Source organism: Neophocaena asiaeorientalis, unplaced genomic scaffold, assembly GCF_003031525.2.
Source record: "Neophocaena asiaeorientalis asiaeorientalis breed wild unplaced genomic scaffold, Neophocaena_asiaeorientalis_V1.1 scaffold322, whole genome shotgun sequence".
Classification (NCBI taxonomy): Eukaryota; Metazoa; Chordata; class Mammalia; order Artiodactyla; family Phocoenidae; genus Neophocaena; species Neophocaena asiaeorientalis.
This window is the reverse complement of record NW_020185329.1, coordinates 3,043,019-3,059,496: the sequence shown is the minus strand read 5'-3', so window position 1 is coordinate 3,059,496 and position 16,478 is coordinate 3,043,019. Positions and strand designations below refer to the sequence as shown.

Sequence of the window (16,478 nt, the reverse complement as noted above, 5' to 3'; positions counted from 1 at the left end):
GGTCTGAGCACATCCCTAGCACAGGATAAGTGCTCGATGACATCAGCAGTGATGGTGATGGTCATGACGAAGCAGGGGGAGGAAGAGGAAACTTAGCATCGAGCTCTCGAAAAGCATGTCTAGAATGGGTCCACACTTCTGAGCTTCTCTTGTTGTGCTTTGGGAGTGAGGGTGACCTATGGCACAGAATAGTGGGGATAAAGATGAGAGGAAGGAGGAGGTGGGGGAGGGGGGAAAGTGGAAGAGGCGGAGGGGAGAAAGCAGGCCTCCGTACTCTGTGGGCAGAGGTTGGGAGGAGGAGGAAGCACAAGCAAGTCTCTCCACTTGCTGGACAGAGGCTTCCAGAGCTGCAAGACTGATGGGGAAATGCAGGGAGGAGGAAAGGAGTGGACACCGCAGAGCAAGCAGGCATTCACCATTCAGGTGGAGGCAGCAGAGAGCCTGGTGGCTTGTAGCGGGGTCTCCAGGTTTGGACACTGACTCCCCCACTGAGTAACCTTAGGCAAGTTACCTAACCCCCTTTTCAACCGTAGAACAATACTGCTTCCCATCTCGTGGCGTTGCAGAGGATTAAACGTATGAAGTGTTTCACATGGCGACTAGTGACTCATCCATAGTAATGTGCGTTGCTGCGACTGTTACCATTTTAAGGGTAATATGTACATTCCTGCAGGGGCTTTATTGTAAACCAGCTGATATTAGAAATCAGAACTTCTAGAGCTTTCCTGGGCTGTAGTTATAGAGGCTGAAACAGGCAGTGAAACTTACTTTGATACGAGACAATCCATTTAGTTGACCACCTGGGTAGAACATGAGAAGAGAGCTCAGGAGGGGATCCTGAGGGAAGGTGGGAGAAATGTAATTTAGACTGGGTAGAAGTAAGAGTTTGGAGGAAATGGATGACGAGGAGCTTCACCTTTATCAAGGTCACTGAGGTGACAGTAGGACAGCTGGCCCCACATCCTGCAATGACAGTCATGTTTAATTGGACAGGAGTAAATGGTTGGAGACCCTGCCCCCAAGATGCCACCATTCCAAGCTCTCCCACTAAGGACTGGTCTGATCATTTTTTTTGTTTCTGCTTTTGGTTTTTTTTTGCGGTACGCGGGCCTCTCACTGTTGTGGCCTCTCCCGTTGCGGAGCACAGGCTCCGGATGCGCAGGCCCAGCGGCCATGGCTCATGGGCCCAGCCGCTCCGCGGCATGTGGGATCCTCCTGGACCGGGGCACGAACCCGTGTCCCCTGCATCGGCAGGCGGACTCCCAACCACTGCGCCACCAGGGAAGCCTTGGTCTGATCATTTTTGCGGCTGCAAATCCAGAAGTCATTTCAGCCATCACATTGTGTCTGCCTTCCCTAGTGAAGCTCTCCTTCCTCCCGGCTCCTCCAACACCCTGCACCTTCCTTTATTACAGTATTCAGGCCTTTGCTGTCATTTTTCATTCATTTTACTCTCTTGCCACTGGCCATCAGTATAACTTCAGAGCCTAGGCCTGACTGGGACCTGCCAAAGGGTTGCTGGATGAGGCCACGAATGGAGAAGGCCCTCACCCTCTCCCTCTCCTGTGTCGCTGCCGCGGGGTGCCCTGCGTCCTCACCTCCCTTCCCCACTCCAGCCCTTTCTGCTCGCTGCTATTAGCCCTGCCTTTCTAAAAATCTACCTTTGGCACCACGTCTTCCACTCACTGTAGTGATTCCCTACTGCTGACCGTATCGCGTCTCATCTAACTCCTGACTGGCTTTTACAATCCTCCATAATCGGCCCACCCAGGCTTATTTCCACTTCTCCCCCTACTCACTTCCACTTACCCTGCGGACCGCCCTCGCCCCTCACTTTCCACCTCTGCACCCTGCGTTTCTCTAGTCCAAATGCCTCCCTTGTCTAGGTGCTCCTCATTATTTGGGACACAGCTCAAGCTCTGCCACCTCCAGGAAGCCTTCCCGCTCTTGCAGTTTGCACTCTGTGCTGAAGTCCTCCTGTGTTTATTTCTAGTTCCATGGGTGTTTTGTGTTCACTCCTCTCTGATCGTTTCACCCTCTACCCGACAGTGTTGTAAATAATTTCAGAAAAGAGTCTTCTGTTGCTGCCCATTGCAGCAAATTGTGGGAACATGACATACTCTCAATCAATGGTTGATATAAATATTGGAGTCATATTCGAAGAGATTAAAACTGACAATGAAGATGAGATTGGATCACTGATAAAGGAGATTAGCAAGGACTCATGAGTTGAGTCCTTGGATTTGCAGGTATGATGACAAATTCATGGCATTTGAGAGAAGCAAGTGGAAAGGCCAGTGGTTTACAACAGGGAAGACCTACTAATGGCTGGGGTTTTGTGAAAAACTTAACTGATAGATTTTGATCATGTCATCGTCTTAGATTTTTATAAAAAATTTCTTTTCCAAGTTACTTTTAAGGTTACTTCTTATTAAAAACGAACTACATTTCATCTACCTGAATATGGTTGTCCCATCTTTCACCTGTGGCTGTTACTAGATTCATTCTGTGTTCAGTGGTTTCCATCCTTCCTTCCTCTCTCTTTGTTGTAGCATCCTCTGGAGAAGCAGGGATGGGGATTCTAAACCATGGTACAGATCAAAAGTCTCTGTCGTTGTTTAAAAGCAGTGATAACAAAATAAAGATTATGTAAGTGAAATAAGCCCCAAAGCCTATTGCTTGATGAGTAGGCTCTACCAGGGGAACTAGATCTACCATATGAGTTCTCTTCTTATTTCTAGTGCCAGGTATGTAGGCTGGATACTTTTTGTTGCTGTTTGAAAAACTCTTTGGCTTTTCAAACTGTCCACGTTTGCAGAGCACAGCCTTCAGTGCTTTTCTCTGCCACCTCCTTTTATGCTATCGTCTTCCAAAAATAGTTGGGTTTCAAGTGATTCTCGTTAGAGTAAACAGCTTAATGGTATTTTCATCTCCCCTTAAATTATGTCTTCATCAACCTTAGAACATAGCAAAACTTTTAGTTTTTTTTCTCTCACCAATTAACAATCTTTATCTCTCTAAAGTTATACACATGCTTGCTGTAGAAAAGTTTAAATATACAGAAATATAAAGGAAAGAAAATAAAAATCACCCATAATCCTGTCACCTAGAGGAAACCAATGTTAACATTTTGGAGTTTCAGCCTTTCTAGTGCATATTAAATCATTTTTTAAACAAAATGAAATATTATACACACCAGTTTTTACCCTCCTTTTTTTCACTTAACATGAGCTTCTTTTCAAGACTACCTCAGTCTATAAATGCACTCTTATATTGGACATTAAAGTTTATCCAAGTTTTAGGCATCGTTGTTACTGAATCTTTGTACAAATCCATGATCATCTCCCTAGGATAAACTCCTAAAAGAATTTCTGTTAGAGTATGAACTTTTCAAAGCTCTTGATACATAATTTTATGTTGCTTTCCAGAAAGGTTGTACTAATTTATACTTCCATCCTTGGAACACCACGTATCATCTTTTCTTTAGATCTTTGCTAACTTAAATGGAAAAAGTGGTTCCTTGTATTATATCCTTTTCTCTCATTGCTAGGGATATTGAACACTTTGCACATGTCTGTCATCCATTTGTATGTTTTGTGAATGCCCACGTATTCTCTCCCCATATTTCTTTTGACATGTTCATTTTCTCCTGGTTTATGTGAGCTCTTTATATACTAAAATATTAATTCTTCGTCATGTTGCAAATATTCTTTTGTTTCTGTCCATTTTTAAATGTTGACTATGGTGTTTTGTGTTTATTGTCATACCAAAGTTTTAACTTTTTATCTAATCAAATCTGTAAGTCTTTCCTGTTTGCTTTTTGTCTTTGATGCCCTTCCTCACTCCAATTTTATAAAAATATTCACCATTTTTCCGGCACTTTAACAGCATCATTTTTTTTTCACTTTAACTTAAAGAATTGTAATGTGTGCCATCAGAGAGCAATGAGCATGAATTAAGTAAGGACTAGTTATCATCATTCCACTGCAGATTACCCTTAGCTATTTCCTTCTCCAACATCAGACTCTCCTGGGCTGCCAGGGAGGTGCCACAGCCAGCTTCAGGCAGCCCTTCATCTCCCACCCACCTCAGCATCACCCTGATCAGAGGCACTGCGGAGCCCGAGAGGGACAGAAGAAGCTGCTGAGGTTCAGAGGGCAGACCTCTCCTTCACAGAGGGAGACCTGCTTGGGATGTGCTCTGGTATCTGGAAAACACACTGATCTTCTGAAGGTATTCTGGCCCAGGTACAGGGCCAAGGGCACTGGAAGCAGGGCAGTTTGCGGAGCACTGACTCCTGTTGCCTGGTACCCAGCCTATGGGCTTTGACCCACCTCCAGAGCATCCTGAGATGACAGGTGGGTGCCAGCCCCTCATACAGTACCTGACTTCTAATTTTCATCAGTATAAGTCAAAATTACCAGCTCCCCATTTTCCAACACAGGAAAGACAGAACTGGGTGTGTGGAGCCCAACCAAATCAGTTTACCTTGTCATCAAATCTTAGAGCAGTAGAGCAAGAAAGGACCTTACAGAGCACATCGTTCCACACCCTTGTTTGTTCAGATGAGGGTCTGAGCCTCCAGAGGGGGGTAATTACTGTCCAAGGCAGAATCCAGACCTTCTGGTGGGTACTTTATTGTTCTATTCATTCATTAACGAGCCCCTGCTGTGTGCCAGGCCCTGTGGTGGGCTTTGGAAATTTTAAAAGTGTCTAAAACTTATCTTCCTGTCCTCACTGTTTCACTGAGAGACAGATGTATAACCACTAATCATAGTATGGATTATCGATGCATTAACAAATGTAGGTACAGAGTGCTGGAGGAGTACAAGAGAAATGTGGCTAATTCTGGCAGGAGAGGGCAGGAGAATTGGAGAGAACATTTCAGAAGACAGAACGTTTGAGCTGGACTTTAAAGAAAAGGGAGATGTTTGCTATAAGGGCCAGGCCACAGCAGTGGCAAACACAGAGTGGCTGGGAGTGCAATGCATGTGTGGACTGGAGCGTGGTTTGGTGGGTGATGTGGTGGAAGGAGCTTCCTCTACCCCCTTTGCTGCAACCAGCTGAGCCACTTGCCGTTCCCTACTCCCGCCTCCACATCTTAGCGAAAAACGCTGATCACACCTCCTCAAGCTTTTCCTCCTGCTTAATCCTCCAAGGGAACCCGAGGGCTCCTTCCTTGACCCTTGCATAGCACCACAGGCTTACCTCTATTACAGTACCTTTCACATCAAATTCTGAGCTGAGAGTAGGAAATGGGTCTTCTTAAAAATATGTGTATTATAAAAGGCAAAACTATGGAGACAGTAAAAAGATCAGTGACTGCTAGGGGTGGAGTGGAGGGGAGGAGTGAATCACCAGAGCCCAGAGGATTTCAGGGAAGTGAAAATACTCTGTATGATACTGTGATTATAGACATATGTTATTATATATTTGTCCAAACCCATAGAATGTCCAACACTAAGAGTGAATCCTAAGGTAAACTATGGACTTTGGGCAATAATGAGGTGTCAATGTAGGTTTATCCGTGGAAACAAATTCTGGTGAGTGATGTTGATAATGGGGGAGGCTGTGTGCGTGGGGGGAGGCACAGAGTGTATATGGGAAATCTCTGTACCTCCTTAATTTTGTTGTGAAACTAAAGCTGCTCTTTTGAAAAGGTCTTTTAAAATTAATTAATTAAAAATACATGCTTGAGGCTGGGGAAGGAATTCAAATAGTGTAGAAAGATAGATCAAAAAAATAGGGCTTCCCTGGTGGTGCGGTGGTTGAGAGTCCGCCTGCCGATGCAGGGGACACGGGTTCGTGCCCCGGTCCGGGAAGATCCCACATGCCGCGGAGCGGCTGGGCCCGTGAGCCATGGCCGCTGAGCCTGCATGTCTGGAGCCTATGCTCCGCAACGGGAGAGGCCACAACAGTGAGAGGCCCGCATACAGCAAAAAAATAAATAAATAAAAATTTAAAAATAAAAAGAACAATGTTTTTAGTTTCTGAGTATCCAGAATCTCATGAGTGGTAAAGGGTTTATTACCTTGAAAGCGATGGGAAACCCTCACGGAGTTTTAAGCAGGAGAATGAAAGGGATTTGGAGGCCAGATGGTCAGTTGGGAAACTTTTCAGGGAAGAGGTGTCTGCATTTGGGAGGTAACAATGGCAAAGAGAGGAGAGGATGGAGGTAGAATATACAGGACTCACACACCAGTTGGCTGTAGAGATGAAAGGAAGAGAAAAGATGATGACAGAGTTTCTGGTTTCTTCAAGCCACTGCCCTGACCATCCACCACAGATTCATATGAAATCATGTTAATTTCTCATTTAAAGCAGAAAAAGCTGAAGTTAGCCAAGTCCACACTTTAAAAAAGATCAGTGGAGAAGATGAAAGAACAAGATGCACATTAAGAAGTCATTCCTTTCTGGAAATACAATAAAAATGATCAATATGTAGAATGGCAAAGATATTTTGCACAATATGTCTTAAAGTTCCTTCCTTCTCAGATTGAGGCAAGGTCTGTAGAACCACATAGGCCCAAGGAGGACGTAAGATAAGGCTGCTACCAGGTGGGAGAGTTTGCAGGTTGGGAGAGTCCAGTCAGAATACATTTATCACTCACTCTCTTAGACGTGAGATGAGCTGCAGTGAAGCCAGGCAGGCACATCTAATAGACCTACGTCTTATCACCCAAGGGTTCGCGTGCACAAGGGTCCACATTTCCTATGATGGGCTTTGTCGGAACTTCACCCCGTCACTAGCACTAGACTTCTGAAGACAGTGGAAGCTCTCAGTACTGTGACTGGCTCAAGTGTTCAAAGACTAGAGAACATGCTTGCCCTCGACATTCCTGAGTAGTTATTATGTGCAAGGGATTATACTAGACGGGCTATGTGATATTGTGAAATATAAGAGATAGACCTTTGCCTCTCAGGATTTACTGTCTATTCTGATTAAATCAGTCTTGAATAAAACATCTCTTCAAACAACTATAGTGTCTACTTTTAAAAATACCAAAGGGCGGGGGGGGAGGGGCAGTTCTATGGGACTGTCAGTAATATTTTTACTAAATATACCAATAGTAGATTTTGCACTTTAATTAATTTATTTCTCTGTTTCTCACTCCTACCAGATAATTTTCAGGATCAAATGAAAAGGGAACTAGCCTACCGAGAAGAAATGGTGCAACAGTTACAAATTGTAAGATGCATTTCTACTTAAAAATAAATGCAAGGTGATGGGTTTGTTTTCAAACCACCCAACATGTATGAAACTGTTTGTGTTTTTGCCTTGAAATCCTTTGGTCCACTTCCCTCTCCGCTGGTTTAGATGCTAATTGCCAAGAGATTTACTTAGATGCAGGATACACAGATGTGTCAGTACATTTCCTCTAAATGTAACTACCTACCATGTGTTAATAGACAGATGTGTACATTGTCTCTGAGGGTGAACCAGAGGTACCTGCATTGTCTTCCACTGTGCAGACTTCCGAACACAGCGCTGGGCTGCACCAGAAGCTCAGGGAAGGGCCATTGTCTTTGTCTTCCCCCTCCTTCCACCACCCAGACCTGAGCAGGCCCTCTGCTGTCAATAGAACTTAGTATAAATACAATTAAATCAATTAAATTCACTTGAACGACGATGAAAAGAAACGAATTATTTCCAAATGAAGTGTGTTACTCTATCCTAATCATGTCTGAAAGTGGACACTGACAAAGATCTATTTATACAGAAACAGGGAAACAGGAAAATGTGTGATAAATAAATGTTGCGAGGTTTTATGTTTTTCGTTTTTTGAGTTGTTTTTTTTCTTTTCCCTGAATTCCTCACCCTTTGTCCCCATGCAGATACATCTGGTATTATTTATTAGTGCTTTGAAAGCAGTCTCCCAAGCTTCCTCATTTTCATGAGTACAATGGGGAAATAATTTCTGCTTAGTTTTTGTACGATTGTTTATTTATTTATTTATTTATTTACGGCTGCGTCGGGTCTTCGTTGCTGTGCACGGGCTTTCTCTAGTTGCGGCTAGCGAGGGTTACTCTTTGTTGTGGTGCCGGGCTTCTCCTCTGCATCGGCAGGCGGACTCTCAACCACTGTGCCACCAGGGAAGCCCCTATAAGATATTTTTAATCACCTGGGTAAAGACATACATTGATCCTTAGTGCTCTTCACAGCATGATTATTATAATTTGGGTTGCTTGGTGTTTCTGAGCTGGTCCACGTTATCCTTATACCACAAAGCATGTATCTATGCAGACCTGCCTGTCTTGTCTAGAGAGCCAGGCATCTAGCTTTCTGTCAGGATTATTTAAGGAAGATGATTATTGATGTTTCCTTTCTGCATGGGAGAAATCATGCTTGCGTTAATGGAGATTGCTGAGAGTCATTTTGAAAGCAGCCTTGTATTTCATGATGTTTTCCCCCATTCTAGGGACTCTATTAAAAGTACTGCTTCTAACTTTAACCCTCCTTCTGAGGTTTTCTGGATCTCAAGTGCTGGTCAACAGCTCTCAGTTCTGAAAACCACCTCAACATAAGACCCTCTTAAACAGGATCTTTCTTCTTGTTTTGGTTTTGTTTGTGTTAGTTTTATTTGCACCTAACTTCACTGGGGAATAGAAGGATTTTCTTAATCAATTGAAAACTAATCCCCCACAGGGGTTAAAAAAAAAAAGTATCTACTCTTCGCAGCTTTTTATACCTAGATAATAAGAGCTGCTCATTACTTGCTGTGAATTTACGTATTGTTTTATTTGTCCAAAGGAAGAATGTAAAGATAGGATCAGAGATAGAAGGATATAAAATTTTAAGACCTTACTTATTTTACATAGGATATCGTTTTCAGACTCTTAAAACAAAAATTACCACACATGCAACCAAAAATGTGTGACTGCTGGGTGGTGATGAGCGTAGCAAAAGGGGCATTAGGAAAGGAAACTAAATAATTATTTCAGTGCCAGTTATTTAAGGCCAGTTATGTAATTTTAATGTCATAATTTTCTTTGACATTTGGCTTCTTTAGTAAAAGAGGAGATGATATTGCATTCATATAATAAGCAGGCAGTATTAATAAAAGACAAAATATCTCTTGTCTTTTGAGATATTTGGTACATGGAAGATACAAATTGGTATTACAAAATATCTTGATTTTATTGTATTGCAAAATATTTTATCATTATGTATTTATTTATCTAGACAAGTGTTATTAATTCATATCCCTCTAGATAGTAAATTTTCCTGGTTGCAAATTAAATTCTTTGGGAGGAGCTGGAATGTTTTCCCCCAGCCTTGTAGGTACAATATAATTCCTGAAATCCACAAAAGTACATCCAGACTACCAACATGAAAATTGGTGAAATAGACATGATTTGTCCCTTCTGCTTCCTCCCCTTCTTTTGTGTCCCGTATCCTTAGATGCCCGGGTCTTCATGCTACCTTCGACACCTAGCATGGTGTCCAACATCAAATAGGGATCAGTAGACATTTGTTGAATTAACCACCACCCATGGATGCCCCCTGACCCAACGCTGATACTGTCATGTAGCAATCCTCTTAATTCTTTTCCAAATTGTCCTGGCTTGGTCCTGATTTCCTCAAATTTTTTTTTTGTGCTGGGGAACTACTACCAAAACTACTAAAAGAAGGCATACTAGTGAATTACTGGGAGCTTATGTATTACAGCACTGTCCTTGTGACTAACAGATACAAGCTTTAAAGTCTGCAAACTTGAGTTCAAGATTCATCCTGTATAGTTCATTTTATCAGTTTCTAGACCAAAGGGACCTGTTATAAGGTCCAACCTAGTACCCTGATAGGGATATGACAAGGCACAAGTGTTTAATAAACATGAAATGCACATGTAAACATAAAATGCTGTGCCAATACAAGTAATCAATTTAATGACATGCCCCTTCTCAAAGTAGTACCTCTATTAGTGGAACTATTTGAGCCCTGGTGGCTAGAGATATATTTGTGCAAGAAGGACCTGTGTTCACACTATACCATCTGCTTTAGAACTGAGGCAGCAAACTCAAGTTTACTTGAACAGAAACTTATCCTGTCCCTTATTCAGCTTGTTGTATTTGCTAAAGTAACTGGAGAAAAATGTCTTTAGAAAATTATACCTAAATATTATCAAGAAGTTGCTAGGCATCACAGTTATTGACTTTCTCAATATTTTTAGTTGAATGCTCTAATTCATCAGTAAACATAGTGACATGCTTTGCTCCTTGAGAACAGAACAATTCACCAAAAATTATTTTATTCTTTTATGTTTAAATTATTTTATATTTAAAGTTTACAAAGCATGTATTACAGAATAGTCATTTGCTTACAGAATAGGCATCTTTTCCTTTAGATGAAATAAAAACCCACTCTGCAGTCATGGAGAATTGAAATATATTAAAACCATCATATTTTGTAACAATTCCCATAGATCCACAATGCATTTATCCTATGCTGTTGCAGTGTTCTTATTCAAGACGATATCGAAAGCATCTTGGGTATCATTGCCATAGAAAGAAAACTTATGAATTTCTTTGGTTCCTGCATTTTTAGATTCTCCACTGACTAATTTCTACACCATTGCTTCCTTTTACAGTTTGTTAAATGCAAAGTTGTGATGACTATAGACTCAAATGATTGACTCTCTTTGTGTGTTTATAAATAAATGTGCATTTATCTAATGTGAGATTTAAAGCATATGCAGTTTATTTAACACATATACATGGGCCACAAGCTAATATTTTTTTTTACAAACAGTTTAAAATGAGAGTTTTACAGTCCTTATCACAGTCTGTGTTATAGTCCTCCACCTCTGCTCTGGGTTTTCAAATGCTTAAAATGTTTTTATTACCAAACCAGATTTATTTATACAAGCGAAGAAATATGTTCTTCTCAATATGAACCAAATACAAAGGTTTTAGAATTTAGCACATTCATGAAGATGTTAGTGTTTAGTATAATAAAGAGCAAAAGGTTTCTCATTCACAAGTGAGCTGTGGTTCTAGGAAAAATGTTCAATTTTTAAAACAAAACCATCATCCCTTAGGATTGAGAAGAAGGTGAAGAAACCATTACAATGTTATATGTAAATTATATCTCAATTTTTAAAAAATTTTTAAAGAAGAAAGTGAAGGCATTTTACTAAGTGTATAACCATTCTTAAAAGATTTTTATTAGAGTATAGCTGATTTACAATGTTGTGTTAGTTTCAAGTGTACAGCAAAGTGAGTCAGTTATACGTATACATATATCCACTCTTTTTTAGATTCTTTTCCCATATAGACCATTACAGAATATTGAGTAGAGTTCCCTGTGCTATATAGTAGGTCCTTATTAGTTATCTACTTTATATATAGTAGTGTGTACATATCAATTCCAATCTCCCAATTTATCCCTCCCCCCTTATCCCCTGGTAACCGTAAGTTTGTTTTCTACATCTATAACGTGTACAGCCTTTTGATTAAAGTTTTTCCAAGGACTGGAATATAATGTCGTTTACAACATGAGCCGAGACTACTGTGATGCCTTGATAACCTTTTTTCAATTTTTTATTGCTAATTTGGCAACAATTTTTTAAAGCAAGTACATGTATGTATAAGCTACTACCGTAGGTTTGTTGAAGGCATGTCATAGTTGAAGACATAGTTGTTGAAGACATTAGTCATAGTTCTTGAAGGACACTGTGAAGCTGCAACAGAAAGCACATGATAAATGGCTAGACCCAGATTCACATACTTTGAACTTGCTGGATCGCTACCACGGGGCACATAGATTGAGAAAAAGTGCTTTTAAAATATGCTAGTCTTGAAGTGCCCTCTGCTGTTCTTCCAGAACACTGCAGTCACACGTAGCCAGAGGGAACCAGTCTCGAAGTTCCTCATTAAAGCCTCAATTAAAATTAATGTTCAACCAGTAGATTTAGTACTAATGTTTCGTTCACCATGGACTTGTAAAAAGTCAGTTTACAACTTCCTGATGGTGTGAGCACTGTGCTTCCTTGCCGGGAAAGGAGCGGTGACAGGTCTTTATCGTTTCTGGAGGAGTGCTCCCCCTTTGGCAAGGGTACAGCTCTTCAGTGTGGTCTTTTCTTGGAGGATCTCCAGTATTCATTAGGATGGGAACTTACCCAGATTTCTACCGTCTGAACACGGAGAGTTTTTTAAAATATGTTTCACATATTTTTAAAAGGTAGATAGAGCACTTTATTTTTAGAAAAAGATTCCTGGGCCCCCTAGAAGATTTTGATTTTGTGACTAAATATGTAACAAGTAGAGGACTTGATGTAAGTCTGAACTTCCTTGGAAGCTGCCTGAAGATTCTCCAGGAGACAGACTTTGACTACAGTGGGTCCTTTTCCAATTATTGATCTATTGCCTTGCATCTTGACAAAGCAATGACTCGTTTCTTAATTATATATCCTTTTTCTCATCTTTCTCCTTTTGAGATGTTGGCCCACCTTAATGTCTGAGCTCAGGCTAACTCTCTTGGCACAATCTAGGAAATTATCTTTTTTGGTAAAATCTCAATACTTTTGATAGACTAGAGCCAACTAGGTGATTTAGAAGTTATGTAGCAACTTTGAGGTGTTTTGTCCATGCCAGTCTTGGTGATTTCCAAGCTGGTCAGAATGAAAAGAAAGCTTTTATAAGTTCTATTATAGGAGATTTACATGGCCTAATTATCTTTAATGGAGCCTCTAAGATCCTGAGCTCCCCCAGTTGGGGAGTCTAGAACCTGAAGCACCATCAATCATAAAAGTGCCCATTACTTGATGTATCATAAGAAAAGAAGTTTCCAACTATTATTCTCAGATACCATCAATTATAGTACATCCAACTTCAGAAGTGTTAAAATGTGAGGGGAAAAACTGCATCTTAGAATCAATGAAATAGGATAGTTTCCGTGAACAGTCGGGCCATATGCTAATATATTCTTTATTAATCATTCATGACTTAAGACTTGGGATTAATGACTCTCAGCTCACAACCTGAGATTAATAATTCTTCACACAGATTTAAATTTCAGTCTGGAGATTTGGGGATCAAACGTGCTTATTTGGAAATGTCCTTTTTTTCCTGAGTCCTTTTCTTAAATTTCCTTATCAGCTTCCCATCTTAATGAAATGCTACATTGTTGTTTCTGAAAAAAAGAAAAAGACATTCAGACTTAGATCTGAAAGCAGTGCCCTTCAGGCAGTTTTCTTTGGGTTAGGATGAGTAGTTTACTGGCTTTGATGAGATGGCGCATGGTGATATTAACTTATCTCGTGCAGTGCCTGGCACAGAACAGACACTTACTAAATCTTCGTGGCATCTAATCTTGATGTTGAGAATGCTTTCTAAATGGGAGAGTGACACAAATACAGTTTATTAGGTAATCCTTATACCCCAAGGTTTACATCATTTCTACTTGTTATCCTAAATAATAGAATTCCATTCAAAGCTCTCTGACATCATGCATCTAAAGAAAGAGGTGATCCATGTGTTTTGGCATATTGTTTCATACACCATAATGGAAAATCAGGATTCAAGTATGTCTCTGTTAATAGCAGGTATAGCATAACCCAGAGTGGAAAGAAGAGGTAACTAGAGTAGGTCCCTGTGTAACTATTCTTGTCATAGTTATCTAGCTAATCTCAACTCTCGTCCTAAGTATGAGATTAGGACACAACTATTTATGGTCCTATATGAACCATTAATTTCGATGCTGCTATTATGGCCTTTATCAGATATGTCTCTATCGTATACATCCATGTTGTGGCTGTGTATCAAGATAGTGAGGTGGTTATTTTAGTCTTCTCTCTTTTTTTCATTAAAGACTGTTTGAGGGCCTCCCTGGTGGCACAGTAGTTAAGAATCCGCCTGCCAATGCAGGGGATATGGGTTCAAGCCCTGGGCCAGGAAGATCCCACATGCCGCGGAGCAACTAAGCCCGTGCACCACAACTACTGAACCTCACACGCCTAGTCCCTGTGCTCTGCGACAAGAGAAGCCACCGCAATGAGAAGCCCCGCGCACTGCAACAGAGAGTAGCCCCCACTCGCCACAACTAGAGAAAGCCTGTGCGCAGCAATGAAGACCCAACGCAGCCAAAAATAAATTAATTAATTAAAAAAGAAAAGACTTGTTTGATTCAGCTAACCAGTTATTATGGCAAAATGGTCCAGCTAGTCTTAGCCACAGGCATCACTATAGATTTGTAGTTCCTTTCCATTAATAAAGGTTCATGTTTATGGACTGGTAGATCAGGAGAGCAAAACATAAATATGCCGGGGATATGGGGAATGTATATAACAGTATTCAAAATATTAACTACTTGAATGACTATAATTTTCTTTCCTTCACTGCTTTTATATAATATCAGCCATAGTCCATGTTACATTCTAGAAGGCTGAATATTTCTTTAAATGTAAAACAGATTTATATCATTAGAGTCCTGAATTTAGCCTTATAATGATGAAGGTAAGTAGCATGACTAGGGTTAGTAGAGAGGCAAATCTAAATAATACATGTAGTCCAGTTTCAACAATTTGAATTTTCTAATGAAAAGTAGCATATCAAATGCGATAGACTTTCATTCAAAACCCCACTATTGAAAAGTACTTTTCAAGTTTATCCAGGTAGAATTCTCAAGGGTCATATTTTCCATTCAGTGCAATTATTTCTGATGCTTTTAGTAGTTATTGGGAAATTACCCAGAGTAATAGTTTGTGTTTAGTTAATCTTATTTGTGATTTATAATGATAGCATATTTCCTCACTCTAATTAAATGAAAAATTACACTAAACTAGTTTGTAATCACATTCTTGTTTTGCGACCTTGGACATACGTTATAACTTAATTTTCATACATAAATAGAAATAAGTACCATATTATTAAGTGCAAATTATTAAGTGCAGTGAAATGTCACATAGGAACCTCAGAGACTAGCTGTAGCAACAACCTAGTGTGATCACCTGTTCTGTCCTGATTGCTTTTTAACAGGCCTTAGACATGCTATGCCCCAGAAGCCCCATACTGCCGGGCAGATGGAGACCTTTTGTCCTCAGGGCAGATTCACCAGCATTCAAATTTAGGCACAATGAAGGGTCTCCATTATACATGTCTCCAAATTTTGCTCACCTGGATAGTTTTGCTTGTTTTTATCTTACAGATTCCCTATGCAGCAAGCTTGATCAGGAAAGAAAAGCTAGGTGCCCATCTCAGCAAAAGCTAAAAGGTGAGCTCACCAGAGGAAACAGATTTTCCTTAACTCTCTGAATTGTCATTGCTCGGCTGTGTTCTTTACTGATGTACTTGAAATAGCCCAGGGGACTGATGATGTTGCATCCTGTGTTTAAGCTGATACACTGTTGAACTTCATTCTAGGCATGGGGCTTCCTAAATAAATGGCTAAGTGCATCTTATAAATTCTGTGGAAAATTTCTAAAACTAAGGAAATTCTCAGTTCAGTCTTGTAGATGTGATCTTCAATTTGTTTTAAGGTTTTCTGCTCTTTCCGGTTCCTCCTGACACCCTGATTCCTGGTCCTCTGAAGGAAACCGGAGTGTCAGAAGCCATGCTTATTATGTTTTTTCTTCTCTGTCTCTCCTTTGCTTCCAAAATGTCTTCCTGAAATCCGACTTTCAGTGAATTACTGACAGATGGTGCTATGAATAACTGCGTGCGACATAGACCTTCGAGAACTTCTGCTGCAGAATTAGTCATTCATTCTTTCCCTAAAACAATCCTTGTTTCTCTACAGCTGAAGCCAGATCCAATGTCACATACCTGACAGCAATTTAAAAGACAAATATTCTGGACTCCTAAGGAAAAGAAGACAGTAAAAATTCAATGACTATATTCAGAATATACCTAAACATTTCAAAAGCAACTTTTTGATGATATGGCAGAAGATATAAATAATCGTTAGAATTGAAGGAATGCAAAAACTAGGATATTGTTGTTTCTCTAACAATACATTAGGATGACCTAGCAGTTGGAACTGCTAAATCAGGAAAAAACTCAGATGTCAGAGGTGGTATTTATAAGTGCTCATGGCTAACTAGGATTGTGGTCATTTATCAGTTGTATTTGTTCCCATCAGAGTGATTCTTGCCACTCCTTCCCTCTGGAACATATTTTCAATTCAATAGAATTGACTGGCCAAAAATACTCTGTGCAGTGCAGGTTCGTGGTTCCTTTTCTTTCCTTCATGCCTCTTTTCTGCATATCACAAGCCTCCTCTACCATGTGCACATGACAGTTCTACTTCTTGTCATTACCTTTATTGGTGGTAATCTTCAGTATTTTTCTGAAACAGTTATATGTATGTCACATTTCATTAGGAGCTCAAAACTCTTTCCAAGACAGTCTCTCATTCATATGCTTTCCCTTAATTTTACACACAGGGAACCAAGGTACAGTGAAGAGAGATGTGATGTTTTATGTCTCTGTTACAAAGCCAGGAGGAGATTCTAGGGCTCCTGATTTAACAGCAGTGCCTA

At 40.3% G+C, this 16,478-nt stretch overlaps 1 protein-coding gene across 1 annotated transcript in view; it reads left to right on the top strand.

Annotated features, from left to right (window-relative positions):
• SKOR2 (SKI family transcriptional corepressor 2) overlaps nt 1–15,208 on the top strand; it is a 32,646-nt gene extending 17,438 nt beyond the window's left edge. The window contains 2 exon segments of the mRNA XM_024734716.1: nt 7,122–7,189; nt 15,146–15,208. Coding sequence (XP_024590484.1) covers nt 7,122–7,189; nt 15,146–15,208 — 131 coding nt within the window.
• The last annotated feature ends 1,270 nt before the right edge of the window (nt 15,209–16,478 follow it).